We start from the raw sequence: 16321 nt of genomic DNA, 5'->3' as shown, positions 1-16321 counted from the left end.
TACGCCCAGGGTTGATAACTATAAGTGCTCAATTTCACTGGTTTCATACGAGTGAAATCTGAGCCTAGCTAAAAAGTCCCTGTAACCTTTCATTTTTTCAGTGAGATGTATGTGTATGCGTGTGTGAGTGTGTATATATATATATATATATATATATATATATATATATACATATATATATATATATATATATATATATATTAGGAATGCTCACTTTTACAGCCCTTGTTCTATGAATTTACGATACTTCACTAAAAATAGAACACTTTTGGAATACTTTTATGGGATGCTACTATCTTACTGTATCTGACTTTCATAATGCATCATTCCTGTCGACACCTTGAGAGTCATGTCCAGGTGCAAGAGCAGGAAAACCATTCTAGAGTGACAGAATGGGCTACGAAATTATATTAAAATTTTGCAAGTGCTAGTCAAAGTAAAGAGGGACTAAATACAAAATGGGGACATACTCTTAGTTGTTAATATCCATGGGCCAATTGTGACATATTTTGCCAGTTCTGACTTTTTAAACAACACCCCTTGCATGTTGGGACTTTAAAGTCGATTTACTTAATATGGAAAGTGCAACTATTAGTCTCAAAATGCTTTTCTCTAAAAAGCCAGGATTGGCTAAATCCCTGGATCGGAGTTGTACAGTAGAGGCAAGCAGAAAATTTGCATGGAAATGTATTGTTACTTTGCGATAAATCTGGTCCAGTACAGTGCAATAACAATTAAGATCCATGGAATGGGGAATTACTGTGTGAAATTTGATTTACTTGTCATAAAATCACCGCATTTCTCAGTTTCTTGGGGTTTAATGCATATATTTATCACCTACTTAGGAAATTTACCACCTGCTCAGGGCATTTACCAACAGAACAGGTGGTAAATGTATACTTCTGCTTAAGAAGTGGGAGGGGAGAGAGGCAGATGTGGGGAGTAAGGCAAGGAAGGCAAAGGTGGTTTCTGACGGGGGAGCTGTGCATACTCTCCTCTACCTGGAAAAAAGAGGGGCTGAAACATGTCTGCTACTGCAGCCAAAACTTCTTGTGACTTCTCTGGGTGAAATGACTACAGCCCAAAAAATGGGGCCTGATGTTCCCACACCCAGGAACACTAGGTAACGGGCACAGTACAGTGGCCCACACTGAATAAGGTAGAACGGAATTTCATAGTGCAATTTCACTCCACCTGACTTACAATCGGGGCTAGAGGTGTTATACAATACACAGAGCATGTTGCATCAACACATTGTCAATTGTCTTTCTTAATGTGAGACATTGCTTATAATAGTGAATATACAAACCCTTTCGCTTGCAGTCCAGCATTAGAACGGGGAATAAAAAAATGTGGCAGATGGAAGAATCGACAGCTGGCGTGGTTGGTTTGGTGGAGCCCTGTATCGGTCTGGGGGGGACGCCCTCTTCTCCGATGCACAATGGTTCCGGCCTCACCAGCTTTAGCTTCTGGTCCTTCAGCCCGTGCGGATACGCACACTTGGCATAGTTCCCCAGATTTCGGTTTCTTGGCACTTGCAGCATGGTAATCAGAGATTCCATCTCGCAGGTGCAGTTCCATGGGTTGTCATAAAGGCGCAGATAGTTTAGACGAGGCATGGCAATGAACACTTCCTCGGACAGCACCTTAATCCGATTGTGCTGGAGTAATAATGTAGTGAGCTGTTTCAGGCCAGAAAAAGCCATGTTCTCGATTTTTGATATTTCATTCTGTTGTAAATCTAGGCTTTTTAAGGTTTGATATCTGGAAAACATATTATCCTTCAGTTTGCGAATCCTGTTTCTGGCCAGCAGCATGTGTATTAAATCCTCGGGCCACTCCGGAAGCACCGAGGTCAGCTTTCTCTCTTGGCAGTCCAAGTATTTTTCTTGCAGATACGTGTAGACGTCGCAGGGGAGCCCTGGCGCGTAGCGCTTGACGGTGCTGGAGGCCTTCCTGGACGTGCTGGCCGGCCCATGGTGTTCCCTGTCCCTCCTCGTCTTCCTGGACTGCGCAGCTCTGCAGACCAGGAGCAGCAGCAGCGCGAGGGCGAGCGCGCGCATCATCACATCCAGCTGGCCCGGCTCACGGCGCGTGACGGCTGCAGCAGCGCGAGCGTTGCCTCTGGCCGGCGAGGCGAGGGTGGCCCTGGAGCGATGAGCCGCAGCTGGGGCGTGAGGAGTCCCTGCGTAGGAAGAGAAGTAGGACAGTAAGTCGCAGCAAGAAAACAAACATTCCCAACAGTTAATTGTGCATAGCCGCTTCAACACGTGTGAACAACAAGCTGCCTGCCACGGTTCGAGTGTTTTTTGGCTGAGGAGGTCTTTTGCGCTCACCCGCAGCCCCAATGGTTCAATTCTAGCTGGCAGACCAAGGTGGTAAACGTCTGCACAAACACACGGTGTTTGCACTCACCTTGCAAACAGTGCAGTTCACAAAAGGCGCTTGTGCATTTGGACATTACGATTGCCAGCATGTGTGTGTTTTGGGCCTCTGAGTAGAATATAGATAGGCACGTAGCTCATTGCTGAGGGTTACAACAAGGAAGCCCCTGTGACTGGGAGCTATAACAAGGAGGAGGGAGGGTATGTACTGACCAGTTCAGCACCGACCAGAAGGGTTACAGTTGTGTTAGTACATGCCAGTCATTGAGAAGAGAATAGACGTACTGTTCTACTAATAACTGACAAGCATTGCCCTCTTCTGAAGGCATTCACAGTTGTATTTCCCATCCTACAATGACTCTGGTCCACCCTCTACATAAACCTCTCCTTTAGAGAGCGCATGCCAGGAAAAACCTACACAGCATGGTACCCGTCTCCTTCCTGTAACAAAAATACAACTCTGCCTTTCATCAACCATTTCAGAACAACGGTGCAAGTCTGGTCTTCTCATATTTGGATGGAGGCGACGCTCTGATCAATGGCCTACCTCAACAAATACTGGTTTAAACCCACTGGTTGGCTGGCTTGTCATTGGCATGGCCAGATTTAGATAAAGATTTAGATTTAATACCCCAGACAACTGAATAATAGAAGTTCTCGAGTAATCTATCTAGTCATGTTATTTTTCAACAGAAAAAGTCCACATAAAATATAAACAGGTCAGGTAGCGGCATCAGCGACAACTGCATTAGAACGGAGGCCTGCGGTGTACACAGAGCATGAGGCACAGCCACTGTGACCCCGGTAAAACTTAAGAGTGAACCAGAAACTACATACCTCATGCTGACAAGTGCATCAACAGGAAGCGGCGTCTGTCTCATAAATGGCAATATACTCAGTTAACATACAGTAGAGTGTGTCCCTAAAATACACTCAATTAACATATAGCAGAGAGTGTCACTAAGATCATCACCACAGCAGTGAACACAGAGATAGACTGTTGAGGGCACGTTAGCTGCATACTCAAATGTTCCTATAGGTCAGACCCTATGCTGGACTGCAGATTAGACCATGCCCTGCTATTAACTGAGCTTAACCTTAGGAGGCCCGGAGCTGGGGATCAACATATGGTGAGTTGATGCACTCCAAGATATTGCAAACAAGGGACGCCTTTGTAGCACAGTAGCCACAATTTTGGTATCAATCAACACTCCATTGAAGATGTGGGGATAAAATGGAATACATTTAACATAATGGTATGTGGGGGTGCCCATCCACTCTATGCAGCAAACATCAGAAGCTGAACAATGGATTCAAAACAAACCAGAACCAATCATAAACTCAGTATAAGACTCCAATTATTAATAAAAAGTATAACAGAACTCAAGGTGGATTTGGGAGGCGCTAAACGAGCAGGAGGTGCAGGCATACACAGTGATACTACTTGCTGAAATCATTACGGTTACAGACTGTGAAAGGCACAAATTCACCACACTATGAGAAATAAAATATTCCAAAATATTACACTTGATTGTACACGTGTACCCCTTTCCCATGGAACATGCAGTACTGAAGAATGCAGATGACACTTAGTATGGCACAACATGTGCCAGGAAATTAGGACAGCCGTAGAAAACCTCAGCAGGAGAAAGACATGGGGGGGGGGGGGGTAACAGCCTTACAAAAGCATTGTACGTTTTATAGATCAGCCTAGGACACACCCTAAACATACAAGACGTGCAACTGACACACAACACAAGGAGAAGGGTAAGGTAGAGTTAGATGGTGAACAAAGCAATACTTCACTTGCAAATTCTTGAAAACTTAATACCTTGAAAATTCTAACACAAAAACTAGATGTTTTACACGTATATTTAGCAGAAAAGGGGATACTACCCACATCTACCAGAGAAGCACACGTAACAGTACTACAGAAGTCTTAAAACAATCCCAAGCAATGTCAATCACATAGACCACAATCTATTTTTAACTTTGACTAGATGATCCTCAGAAATATATTAGAATGTTAGACGTACAAGAGGCATACAAACAATGACAGAGATCTATCGCAATTCACCCCACAAAAATCATAATGATCAATCACAGAGGGCTAAGGCTCAGGCTGGGTATACCAGCAGACAGCAACCATACAGCAGTACTTTTACTTAAAACAGGGAAGGCATGTGACTTGATAGTATGGAACACCTGGTTTCACATCTATTCCCATTTCTAGCTGCGCTTCACAAAAAAATACACTATAAATATATATCACAATAGTTACTGTGGTGCTGGAAAACCCCACTAACACCTTTTTTCAGAATACGGAATTTGCATATGGCTTCATAATTTTCACGATATCAAAAAGGGGGAAAGGAGGTAGGACAATTTTTAAGGGGGTCCAATGTACTTGTCCTAACAACAATCAACAACAAATGGTGTACAGAGTTCCCCCGGGAGAGCTCAAGAAATTTGGCTCAACCTATAATTCTCTCTCGTGATATCTAGACAAGGGGTGAAGAAAGGGTCTCAAGTGTGCAGTGTAGACCCATATTCCAGAATGAAAAGGTACCTCACACAGGCTATCGACAGGACCACAGCTGTAGCCCCAGTCGATAGTTGTCCAGCCTCATCATCGGTACCCTGCTCCTTCGGCAGGCTGGCGGTGCAATGCCCGTCGGGCAGCTGTGAAAGCTGCACTTTTGGTGGAGATCTTTAATTCTGGGCCAGCGGGTGTGTGCGTGTGAGGGGCCTAAGGGAGTGTAATCGTGAGCGTGGTAGTGAAGTTAAAAGAAGTCAGGGGAGTCCTGTTGGTGAATGTTTTATTGGTCAGGCTCCCTGCTTCAATAAAAAGAAAAGGGGTACTAAGGGGTGGCAAGTAATGGAACCAACCCTTATTCAACCCTTTATGTGCAAGAAGTGGTCAACATGTTTCACGCCCTAAGGGCGATTCATCAGGACCTGGGTGCTCATAAATTACTTGGTTCCTTTAAAAATTTGTCAGGACACCAGTATACGACCTGAGGTAGTGTCGTATCATAATGGTTCCACTGAGGGAACCTTCTGGAACTGAAAAAGAAAAGAGAAACAAAAGTATAAACACAGATAATGACTCCTTTACTGTAAGTTACTGGTGACTTATTTTCTGTGTTTGTGTGCATGCTATCCCAAACATGCGTGCCCAGTGAATGGCTTTGCCTAGATATTAGAAGCATCAAGTATTTACCGTGCGGGAGAGAGAGAGAAACAGAATCCACTTGATTCTGATCAGTGCGTGGAAGGTGCTCGCACTAAACAGTGGTTTGCGTGCTGCTTTTACATTGAACCATGTCGTCAAATGAACACTGCCGCCTGTATCTAGTGACCAGGCGCGTGTGCAATCAAACCCCTCGAGGAGATGCGGTGGTGGGTGACACTGGTCAGCCAACCGTGAGAGGTTCGACTCTTTATACTTAAATGAGAGAGCCACACAGTGAAAACCGAAAACGAACGTAGTTTGACACTCTGTGGGGAATAATTGTTCTGTGCACCAATCGGCGCACTTACCCCTAATGTTTCCTTCTTGAAACCTCACGGGCCGTCCAAGTGGGGCCAGCAGCGAGATGAGGGAGCCCTACGAAGGAAGAAGACAACGGGGCAGGTGCCCAGTGGGGAAGGATATGAACACAGATCAAGGTTGCTACGGATATACTGAGAGGTCGGCAAACCGTCAAAACAACCAGCCGGTAACGAACCCGCCCCACACCTTACCTCTAGCGTCGCTGCAGGCAAGCTGCTCTGCACCTACCCCTCCCACAGGAAACCAAGGTCTGGACAGCCGGCATGGTTGAACAGAACGTTTCCGGGTTTAAAAGAGGGAGGTAGCGCGCGCACAGACAGGGTGTGTCCGTCACGTTGCTTAGCGACGGAAAGCCTAGCTGACAAGGAAGACGGTGAAGAACTGCACACCTCGGGCGCGTTAGTGTGAGCGCCATCTTGGAACGGAGTTAGATGTGTTAAAGTCAAAAGGATGCACAGTTATGGAAATAACCGTGGACAATGTGTCCAGAATCATGACTATCTGGCGAGAGTCGTCCAGGGCACCCCGTCATTTAAACCCAACGTATCACACTGCAAGCGATGTATCCATCTCTGTTCATGCATGAAGAGTGCTTGTTGATTAAGGTGTGGTAGGGATTCAATCACAGTCCATCGAATGCTCTCAGGGGGGTGTTCCTTATCCTTGCAATGGTCATACAGTTTGGTGTGAGATTTGTGACAACGAATGTTACTGTTATGTTCCATTATCCTTTGCTTGACAGGGCGCATGGTCATCCCTATATATAGACAGTTGCAAGGGCACATTAGGACATATATGCACCTAGAGCTGTTGCAGTTCGTATGCTTGCTGTAAGTCCATGTGAAATTGTTGTTCAGGGTAATGGACTTGCCCTGGATGGTCTGTGGACATACTACGCATGTGCCACACCGATAGTGTCCAGTTACAGGCGGGAGATCCCACAAAGTCTTGGTAGTTTGAACAGTAGTCTTCTTGGGGCGTGTATGTACAAGAGTATCTTTGAGGTTTGCCGTCCTCTTAAAAGCGAAACGTGGACGTGGCATCTCCAGTCCTGCAGAGTTCAGGATACCCCAATGGGCATTGACAGTTTTTTTGATAAATATTGAGTTCCTGGTGAATGAGGTCACACAAGTGATCTTATCGTCTGGTACCTTAGGGTGCACCTCGAGAAGGGCCTCTCTATTGTTATTGAGAGCTCTTTTAGTGGAATCTTTCAGGAGGCGGGTGGGGTAACCCCGGTCCAGGAGTTTGGTTTGGAGGGAGCGTGCCTGTCGTTTATAGTCATCAGTAGAACTACAGTTTCTCCGAAGGCGGAGAAACTGACCAAATGGTAGGTTATCCCTCAGGGACTTAGTATGGTGGCTGCTATATGTAGCAGGCTGTTCCTGTCCGTCTCTTTCTTGTAGAGGGTGGTGCTTATTGTCGTGGGTTCCAGCACAATGGCCCCTCACACGCACACACCCGCTGGCCCAGAATTAAAGATCTCCACCAAAAGTGCAGCTTTCACAGCTGCCCGACGGGCATTGCACCGCCAGCCTGCCGAAGGAGCAGGGTACCGATGATGAGGCTGGACAACTATCGACTGGGGCTACAGCTGTGGTCCTGTCGATAGCCTGTGTGAGGTACCTTTTCATTCTGGAATATGGGTCTACACTGCACACTTGAGACCCTTTCTTCACCCCTTGTCTAGATATCACGAGAGAGAATTATAGGTTGAGCCAAATTTCTTGAGCTCTCCCGGGGGAACTCTGTACACCATTTGTTGTTCATAATTTTCACCACAACCTTCTGAAATTCAAATTACTCACAACAGCTTTTCCAAAAGTTCATTTAAAATTCAAAAGTTTATGTTGACATCTCAAAAAATATATACAGAGCTTTTCAAATTTCATGACAGGGTGCTATATTGGGCTGAAGTTTCGCTTGTCTGTTTTACATATCTGAAGGCAGTGAAAGAAGCAGTCCATTAAGTGCAGCCAAGCAATCCATTAAAGTACGGATTGCAGTTGTGCAGATTGTGAAGTCTAACAAGCATTTGCAATGCAATAGGTCTTGCTTTTATGAGAATTTGAGATATTGGCTTTGTAAAGGACAATGCTTTTATTTTGCGTTGAGGTTTAAAAAAGATAAATAAATGGATTGTCGTTTAGACTATGCCTATAGCATAAACTCTTGCAAATGCGAGACCTGTTGCATTGTAAATGTGTGCTATACATTTTTTTAAAGTTTTAGGAGAGAGCGTGTCCTGCCTGCCACAGAAGGCAGGACAAAGCTATTTGAGAAAACAGTGCTTGGAGGCTATAATCAAAGCCTACAGGGCAACAACAAACGTAATAAGGGGTGTTGCCGTGGGAGGTTATAAAATGAGACAATGCGGTACTAAGGAGGGACTACTAAGCCTTTTGACCAATGAACAGCCACAGTTTACAGTGGGCAATGACACCTGCTAATGAAAAATGTGGGCGAAGAGTGGGCAGAGATTCAAGTCCCTACCTCAATACAGCATGCCTCGCAGAGCAGCGCATGCGCTGCCCAAGCGCAACGTAAAAACAGTCTAAAATAACCATCCCTTAGAATTTACATTTCAGTCCCATCCCATCAAGCTATAATAACTTGAAACATGTTGTGGTGCGAATTATGGAGCTAAATACAGATTTGGTTATGGGGGAAAGTATGTAATATCACTTTGAAGTGCTTAAAAAGTAGGAATATAGGACCTTCTAATAAATGTGATCGATGAATATGTACAGACATTGTGGCAAGATTAAAGGGTTGGATGGGGGCCCCACTAGTATTGTTAGTAAGAAATCATCATAATCTAAGTGTGGTGTGTATTATTTTTTTATTGGAAGGGAATGCAACAGCCAATGCGGTGGTCCTAACTAAATTATGCAGCCAGAAAAGGAAGCTGCTGCCTTCGCAATTAATCTTAATAGTAAACAAACTTTTAAAGGCATTCTGCTTTATCGACCTCCCGGACCTCGCAACTCCTTTCTCTGCTCCCTATCTGAGCTAAATCATTATATTATAGGCTCCACTGACTACACAATATTGGGAGATTTCAACTTCCCTTTGGAAGAACATGGAAACCATGACACCTCCCAACTTATTGCTGACCTCCTCATTCTAGGACTTCAGCAACTGGTAAAGGGAATTACTCATCTGGTGGGACACACACTAGATGGTGTTTTTACAAATAATTCTTTCATCAAGGTATCTGATATTTTACCCCTTACCTGGACCGACCATAGGGCCATTGTACTCTCTATTGATACTCCCCTAGTTAACCTTTCTGCCTCTAGACCACCCAGTAGGGCAGCAATCCGTGCCTAGAAGAATGCTGATATTCCTCGGATGGCAAATATTTTGTCACTATCCTCCCCTACCTTAGGATCCAATCCCGTCCTTTCAGCTTCGGGTTTCCATGACTGGATTAAGAATGCCGCTGATCAGGTTGCTCCAGAAAAAGTTATCCAACCTAATAGAAGGTCGCCCTCAGCGGCATGGTATACAGAAGAGCTCAGACTCCACCGACAACATTGTCGGAATTTAGAAAGACGTTGGAGGAAATTTTATTGCCCCTTAGCTAAGCAATCCTATAAAGATGCTTTAACTTTATATAAAAGGGCCATCATCGCTCGGAAAACGACTTATTTCTCGGCCAAAATTGACAATGCTAGGAATTCGGCCAGAGAACTCTTTTCAGTGGTCAATTCTTTATCCACTCCTCCATCGGGTCCTGGAGCAGAACCATCCCAACTGTTCTGTAATGCTCTGTCTAATTTCTTCACCACTAAAGTGGCAGACATCTATGCATCCTTTGGTGGAGATGTAGGGACTAGTTCCACTGTCAGAAGAAAGGAAACTCCCTATATAAATCATGACCCTTTCTTGGACTTCGCCGATACTTCAGAAGATCAAATCAGCAGACTTATCTCTATCACTAAGTCAGGATCCCCTTTGGACCCTTGTCCCCCCCCAGTGATGGCCAATCTAAGTGAGGTGATTTCCCACCCACTTATGGAAATCTGCAACACGGCCTTTCATACCGGCTGTTTTCCAGCCCCGTGGAAGAAGGCAGTGATTAAGCCTCTATTGAAGAAGCCCTCCCTGGACCCCTCTGACGTGGTCAGTTATAGACCTATTGCCTGTCTCCCCTTCCCGGCCAAAATTTGCGAAACTCTGATGAACAAACAGCTCTCAGAGTACGTCGACACTCACCAACTCTTAGACGAAACGCAATTTGGCTTCAGGAAGGGACATGGGACGGAGACCGCTTTAATAAAAGCTTCTGACGAAATCAGAACCATTATGGATCAGGGAGGAGTGGCCATCTTGATTCTTCTGGATTTGTCTGCAGCATTTGACACGGTCGACCATGCTATCTTGGTCGACCGTGTCACAGCTCTGGGTATAGACGGTTTGGCCAGAGACCTCATTTCATCCTTCCTGGCCGACCGCACCCAGACAGTCAAGTTGGGCAATTTCTATTCTCCCGTCTCTGCACTACCTTGTGGAGTACCCCAAGGCTCCTCGCTAAGTCCCACGCTATTTAACATCTATGTAGCGGACTTAGCGAGGGTAATAAAGGCCTATGGGGTACGATTAACCTCCTATGCAGACGATACCCAACTGGTGCTGGCGATCCACAAAAACGGCACAGCAGTGGCAGCTAACTTCCAGGAGGCCATGCTTGCTGTTAGTACATGGATGTCCTCCAACTGCCTAAGGCTTAACTCGGGTAAAACCGAGGTTATGACCTTTGGCAATCTTGCTCCAGAATGGTCCCCCACTTGGTGGCCTAATCAACTGGGCTCTCCACCCGTCCCTGTGGTAAAAGCAAGAAATTTGGGAGTTATCTTTGACAGCAAATTAACATTCAACCTCCATGTCAACAAGGTCGTCTCCTCTGCTTTCTTTATTTTAAAGAAAATAAAGAAACTGCTGCCTTATCTCCCCACCTCTGCTGGGAAGACCTTAGTTACCACTCTGGTATTTTCCAAAATTGATTATGGAAATGCCCTCTTCCTTAACACCCAGAAACAGGTGCTGGTGAAGTTACAGTCAGTACAGAACGCGGCTGCCGGAATTCTGCTAAACATCCCTCGCCGCCAACCTACCACTCTTGCTATCCGCCAGCTCCATTGGCTTAGAGTAGAGAGCCGCATCAACTTCAAGGCCCTCTGCATTGCTTATAAGGCAGTGCACGGCATAGGACCTAAATTCTTGACTGAGGCATTCCAGGTCTACACCCCCAAAAGACTGTTGAGATCTGCCAATACTTGCCTACTACCTGTACCTCGTACCAGAACGGCAACTTGGGGAGACCGTCGCTTTTTAGTGGCTGTACCAAAACTCTGGAACCTTCTTCCACTAAATATCAAAAATGCACCCAACTTGTTAAGTTTCCGTAGGCTCGTAAAGACATGGCTGTTTGACCAATGAATCCTATCACCGTGGTCCTGCTAGTTCACACATGCGCCGAGACACCTCCGGGTATTTGTTCGCGCAATAAAAATATAAAAAAAAAAATAATAATAAATAAACATTATGCGATGTAATGCAGCACATTGTGTGATAGTATTGCTTTATTATTTGTCTGCCTGGGCAAAGGTTTCACTTTATCAGTACCTGTTTAACAACCAGAAACAGCAATAAGCAACTGAAAGGTGACCAGTCAACCTTTGCGATGGTCCTTCCAATGCACAGCAAGATATGTAGTCACGCTTTTAATAACTTTTGATTCCGTTTGAACTAGAACATTTTTTTTGTTAAACTCTGCAAATTATGCAGCATATATAGTATTATGTGGCAAATGCTTAAAATCTATAATTGTGTGGAAAATGCAGCAGCTGTAAAATCACATAATTCCAGTGGTCCTGATCATACCTTTCAAAATTGACTGGGTGAAAAATGTAGAATTCAGTCTGCAACTCACCAGTTGTGGATGCATTTCTTATGTTTTTCGGAGGAAAACATGGGTTCAGAGGTATCTACCATAGATGGAAAGTACTGCACTGATGAGTGCCGTAAATCCCTTAAACACAACTGGCCAACATACATTTGGGTATGGGTCAAGGGTTTCAAGTATGTGCAGAAAGTCTCTCGACGCACCTGGCCGACCCTCACTTTAGTACATAAAATGACAAATGCTTCCCTGAAGAAAGCCTGGGATGCACCAAGCCTGTGGCCCCTTCTACAACAAGGAATTGGAGTGGCTCCTAAGAAGAGAATAGTGTGGGGGAAATGAACACTCTAAACAAGAATATATTATGAAAGACTGGTGTACACATGCCACTGAAATGTAAGATTGGGCTTGATAAGTAGAAAGAGACAGACATTAATACTAAACTTAAATTTAGTTTTAGGGCATATCGACGAAAAATATGAATTGCGACATGATACAAGATAGGTTAGTGCAACCCCATACTGCGTTTTTTGTTTTGCTAATAACTTCTACCATTCGACGAATCTGCACTAAAGTGTATTTTTTATTTTTAAACCATCGGCTTTGGGTTTGGCAGAATGAGTTTTGTGCACATCTATCCAGAGTGGCTAAGGGAGAGGGAGAGTAAATAAATGTGACAATTCCCAATTCTTATTCAGGATAAGCTATGCAACCAATATCTACCTCAATTGACACACTCGTCTACCTCATTTGGGGGATGCCTCAACTATATACACTTATCTACCTCGTGAGAGAATCTGGTACCCATCCGCAAGTCCAACAGACAACTAGCAACAGCAAGACAAGGATACAGACATTTTTGAAGTACAACATAAAGACGATCTCTGGTATCTTTTTTGATTCACACTAGTTTCAGACTATTCTCAGCTATCTGCTGACGGGTTCGACACTCAGATTTTCTTTTTTTGTAATGCATATAGAGGGGGGACTTCAAGGAACAGAGACTAGCGATTTCTAATAATCTCTCTAGGGTGTTCAGATATATAAGCCACGCTATAGTTAATCTCTGAGAGACGGGACGATGATCCTATCGTCGTACGTCCGACATATGAGTTCGAATGGTAGGGGGGACCCGTAATACGGTTTCTTTGCTTTCCTGTGCTTTTCTCACCTCTTTACTCTCTATAACCTGGCACACCAGGCATGCCGTGCTAGAGAATATCCTTAAGACTTCTGACACAGATGCACACCCAAACAGGCTAGATACATTGTTTGCAAAGCACTGGGGGAGCACGGCTGCACTGGACCGTAGGGGTAGGAAACAGGTACAAATAGGCCTGACTCGCTCCAACGAGACTAATGTGACCGTAAGAACGAGTACATCCGCCACGCTACACCCTAGTTGATGGCTGGCATCAACACACTCAATCTCGCAACAGACCTTGACATTGTGCCCTCAATTTGAAGGGCCTTAACCACCCCATTAAGCACAGAAAGATTATAGACTACCTGGCCAAAACGAAAAGAGACATAATCTTACTACAAGAGGCCAAACTATCCTTGGAAGATGCCAAACTAGTGAGGGGTAATTGGTTCTCACTGACGGAGTGCTCACCTGCCGACAAAAAAAGGGGTGGGGTGATGACATTGATATCCAAAAGATCCAACCTAACAATAGAGTCACAATCCCACAATAGCGGGGGGAGGCTCCTGATGACGCACCTGATAAAGGGGGAGGAGCTAATCCACGTGGCTAATGTATACGGGCCCAACACGGACGACCCAGCTTTCTGGGAGGGGGTGGCTCGTTCACTAGAGTGCTTCCCCCAAAATGACCTCATGGTGGTGGCAGGGGACTTTAACATCCCACTAGATAACATTACAGATAGACAATCCACCTGTCGGGTTCCACCCCACGAAATCACATGCATCCCTCCAAAATATTTGCTCCAAATACAACCTAAAAGATGCATGGCACCTCCAGCATCCGGACACAAGGGACTACACTTTCTACTCTAACCCTCACAACTCTTACACCAGGATAGATTACATACTAATATCTGGGTCCCATACACACCAAATCGAATACTCAGACATAGCCCCAAGACTGGTATCAGACCATTCATGAATCAGCCTAAAGCTGAGCGGGTGTCATAACGTAGCTCTCCCTCGGTGATGGCGGTTTAACAGCGATGTGCTGTCCGACCCCGCAGATAAAAAAAGGATCGAGGAGGATATATCGGAATATCTCAAATTTAATGTCTCCCCGGAGACTAGTCCAATACTCTATGGGATGCCCTGAAGGCGACGGTCAGAGGCACAACAATTGAGATTAAATCAAAAATAAACAAAAACACAAACTCAAGACTAGAGCAGCTCGAGCGGGAGATTGAAAGCCTTGAATTATCCCATGCTAAGGCCGTAAAGGATAACAGTCAATTAACTAAATTAACACAGACGAAATACGAATACAACAAAATACTGAGTGAGAGGGCAGGACTGTGGATCAGTAAATACAAAGCCCTCATTCTGTGCGAGGCCAATAAAGCGGGAAAATTACTTGCCTCCTTCCTAAAACACAAACTTAGCCAATTCGCCGTTTCTTCCATCACAGACTCTAAAAACAGAACCCACACAAAACACAAAGATATCCTCAAGACCTTCCAAGAGTTCTACCAGGATCTATACAAGAAAGACCAGGACCTCAATACAGAGCAATACTCTAGATACCTAGATAGACTCAGGCTACAGAAGCTAAACACCGAGGAGACGCTCAGGCTAGGCCAAGAAATTAATAACACTGAAATCAAAATGGCAGTCAAATCTCTGAAAGACATTAAAGCCCCGGGCCTGATGGGTTAACTACCGCCTTCTACAAGGCTTCCTTAAACCAATTAAAACCAATGATGAAACAGGTCTTTAATCACACAGCAGCTAATGGGGGAGGGTGTCACAATCCATGTCAGAGGCTACCATTATAGTCATCCCCAAGGAAGGTAAAGACCACTTATCACCAAAAAACTACAGACCCATATCCCTTATTAACGTGGACTGCAAGATATACGTGAAAATTCTGGCAGTTATACTAAATTCCTCTCTACCCAAGCTAATAAGTAACCCACAGGGGTGCTTCCTACGGACACGCATGTCCAATGACAATACACGACTTCTCTGCCATATCATAGAACAGGCATCTACCAAATTAAAACCAGCTGTGGTCATTACACTGGACGCAGAGAAGGCCTTTGACAGAGTCTCCTGGGAATTCCTGGAGCACTGTATGCAGTCCTTCAACCTAGGAGAAGGATACATACGAATGGTGATGGCCGTGTACCGGGAACCATCAGCCTGTATAGTTGTTAATGGGTCACTCTCTGAACCATTCACCTTACAACAGGGCGCCAGACGAGGATGCCCACTGTCTCCCTCGTTATTCTTACTAGCACTAGAACCTCTCATCCAAGACATTAAACTAAACAAGAACATAAAGGGCATAAATATCAACGGCATTGACATAAAGGTAGCCGCCTACACTGACGATATTTTAATAGTAACAGAACAGCCGAAGACCTCAATTGTTGGCCTGATGCACACAATAGCAGAATACTCCGGGCTCTCTGGGTATAAATTAAATAAAGACAAATCTGAATGCAAGCCACTAAATATTCACTGCACGACTGACAGTCTGGGGGAGTCGGGCTTATCCTAGCAGGCGGGATACATCAAAAACCTGGATTTAAAATTTGGCAATGACCTAATCGACACACTACGTCATAACGAGAAAATATTGCTAGAGAAGATTAAGAAACTCTTAGACTCATGGTCACCAAAGTTCATAACGTGGTGGGGCAGAATAGAAACGATCAAAATGATGATCACACCAATGATTAACTATCTGATCAGCATGCTCCCACTCCTCCTCAAAGATGATTTTCACTGCAAAGTTGACATTATGATCACACATTTCCTTTGGCGTGGAAAGAAAGCACGGATAAGCATTAAAAAACAAAGATGGAAGAAAAAGCTAGGAGGGGTAAACCTAGCAGACTTCTAAACTTTCCAATTAGCGTTTCTAGCAAAACAAGGCTCTTACTGGATAGCGCCGCCGGAAGGATACACACCGGCATGGTTGCAGGTGGAGAAAGCCATCCTAAATAACCTAAGCCCTCTCGCTCTACTAACAGCAAACAGATACACCTACACCTCTAAACCAATCCTTAAAAACACTAAAATTTTCCTACTAAAGGTAGATAAAAAGCTAGAAAACAGCATCAGAGGGTCAAAAAAAAGAATTACTCTGGGCCCATAGCAGGATTCTATACAAGGGGAAAAGCCTAATCTTTGAATCTTGGATTGAGGAAGGGATCTACTATCCCCTCCAACTAGAAAATGAAACCTACCCCATATCCTTCGCCGCCCTCACGGAAAAACACAAACTAAATGATATCGAATTTTATAACTTCCTAAAAATCA

The 16321-nt window shown here is 44.6% G+C and overlaps 2 protein-coding genes across 2 annotated transcripts in view; one reads left to right on the top strand and one right to left on the bottom strand.

Annotated features, from left to right (window-relative positions):
- Positions 1 to 16321, top strand: part of FBXL13 (F-box and leucine rich repeat protein 13) — a 1354404-nt gene that overhangs the window by 525970 nt on the left and 812113 nt on the right. The window lies entirely within an intron of this gene.
- Positions 1 to 16321, bottom strand: part of LRRC17 (leucine rich repeat containing 17) — a 250265-nt gene that overhangs the window by 139484 nt on the left and 94460 nt on the right. The window contains exon 2 of the mRNA XM_078679379.1: positions 1310 to 2185. Coding sequence (XP_078535505.1) covers positions 1310 to 2066 — 757 coding nt within the window. The 5' untranslated portion in view covers positions 2067 to 2185. The remainder of the gene's footprint in view (positions 1 to 1309; positions 2186 to 16321) is intronic.

Source organism: Lissotriton helveticus, chromosome 1_1, assembly GCF_964261635.1.
Source record: "Lissotriton helveticus chromosome 1_1, aLisHel1.1, whole genome shotgun sequence".
NCBI classification, from domain to species: domain Eukaryota; kingdom Metazoa; phylum Chordata; class Amphibia; order Caudata; family Salamandridae; genus Lissotriton; species Lissotriton helveticus.
The sequence above is the reverse complement of the archived record's forward strand: the minus strand, read 5'-3'. Positions and strand labels throughout refer to the sequence as shown.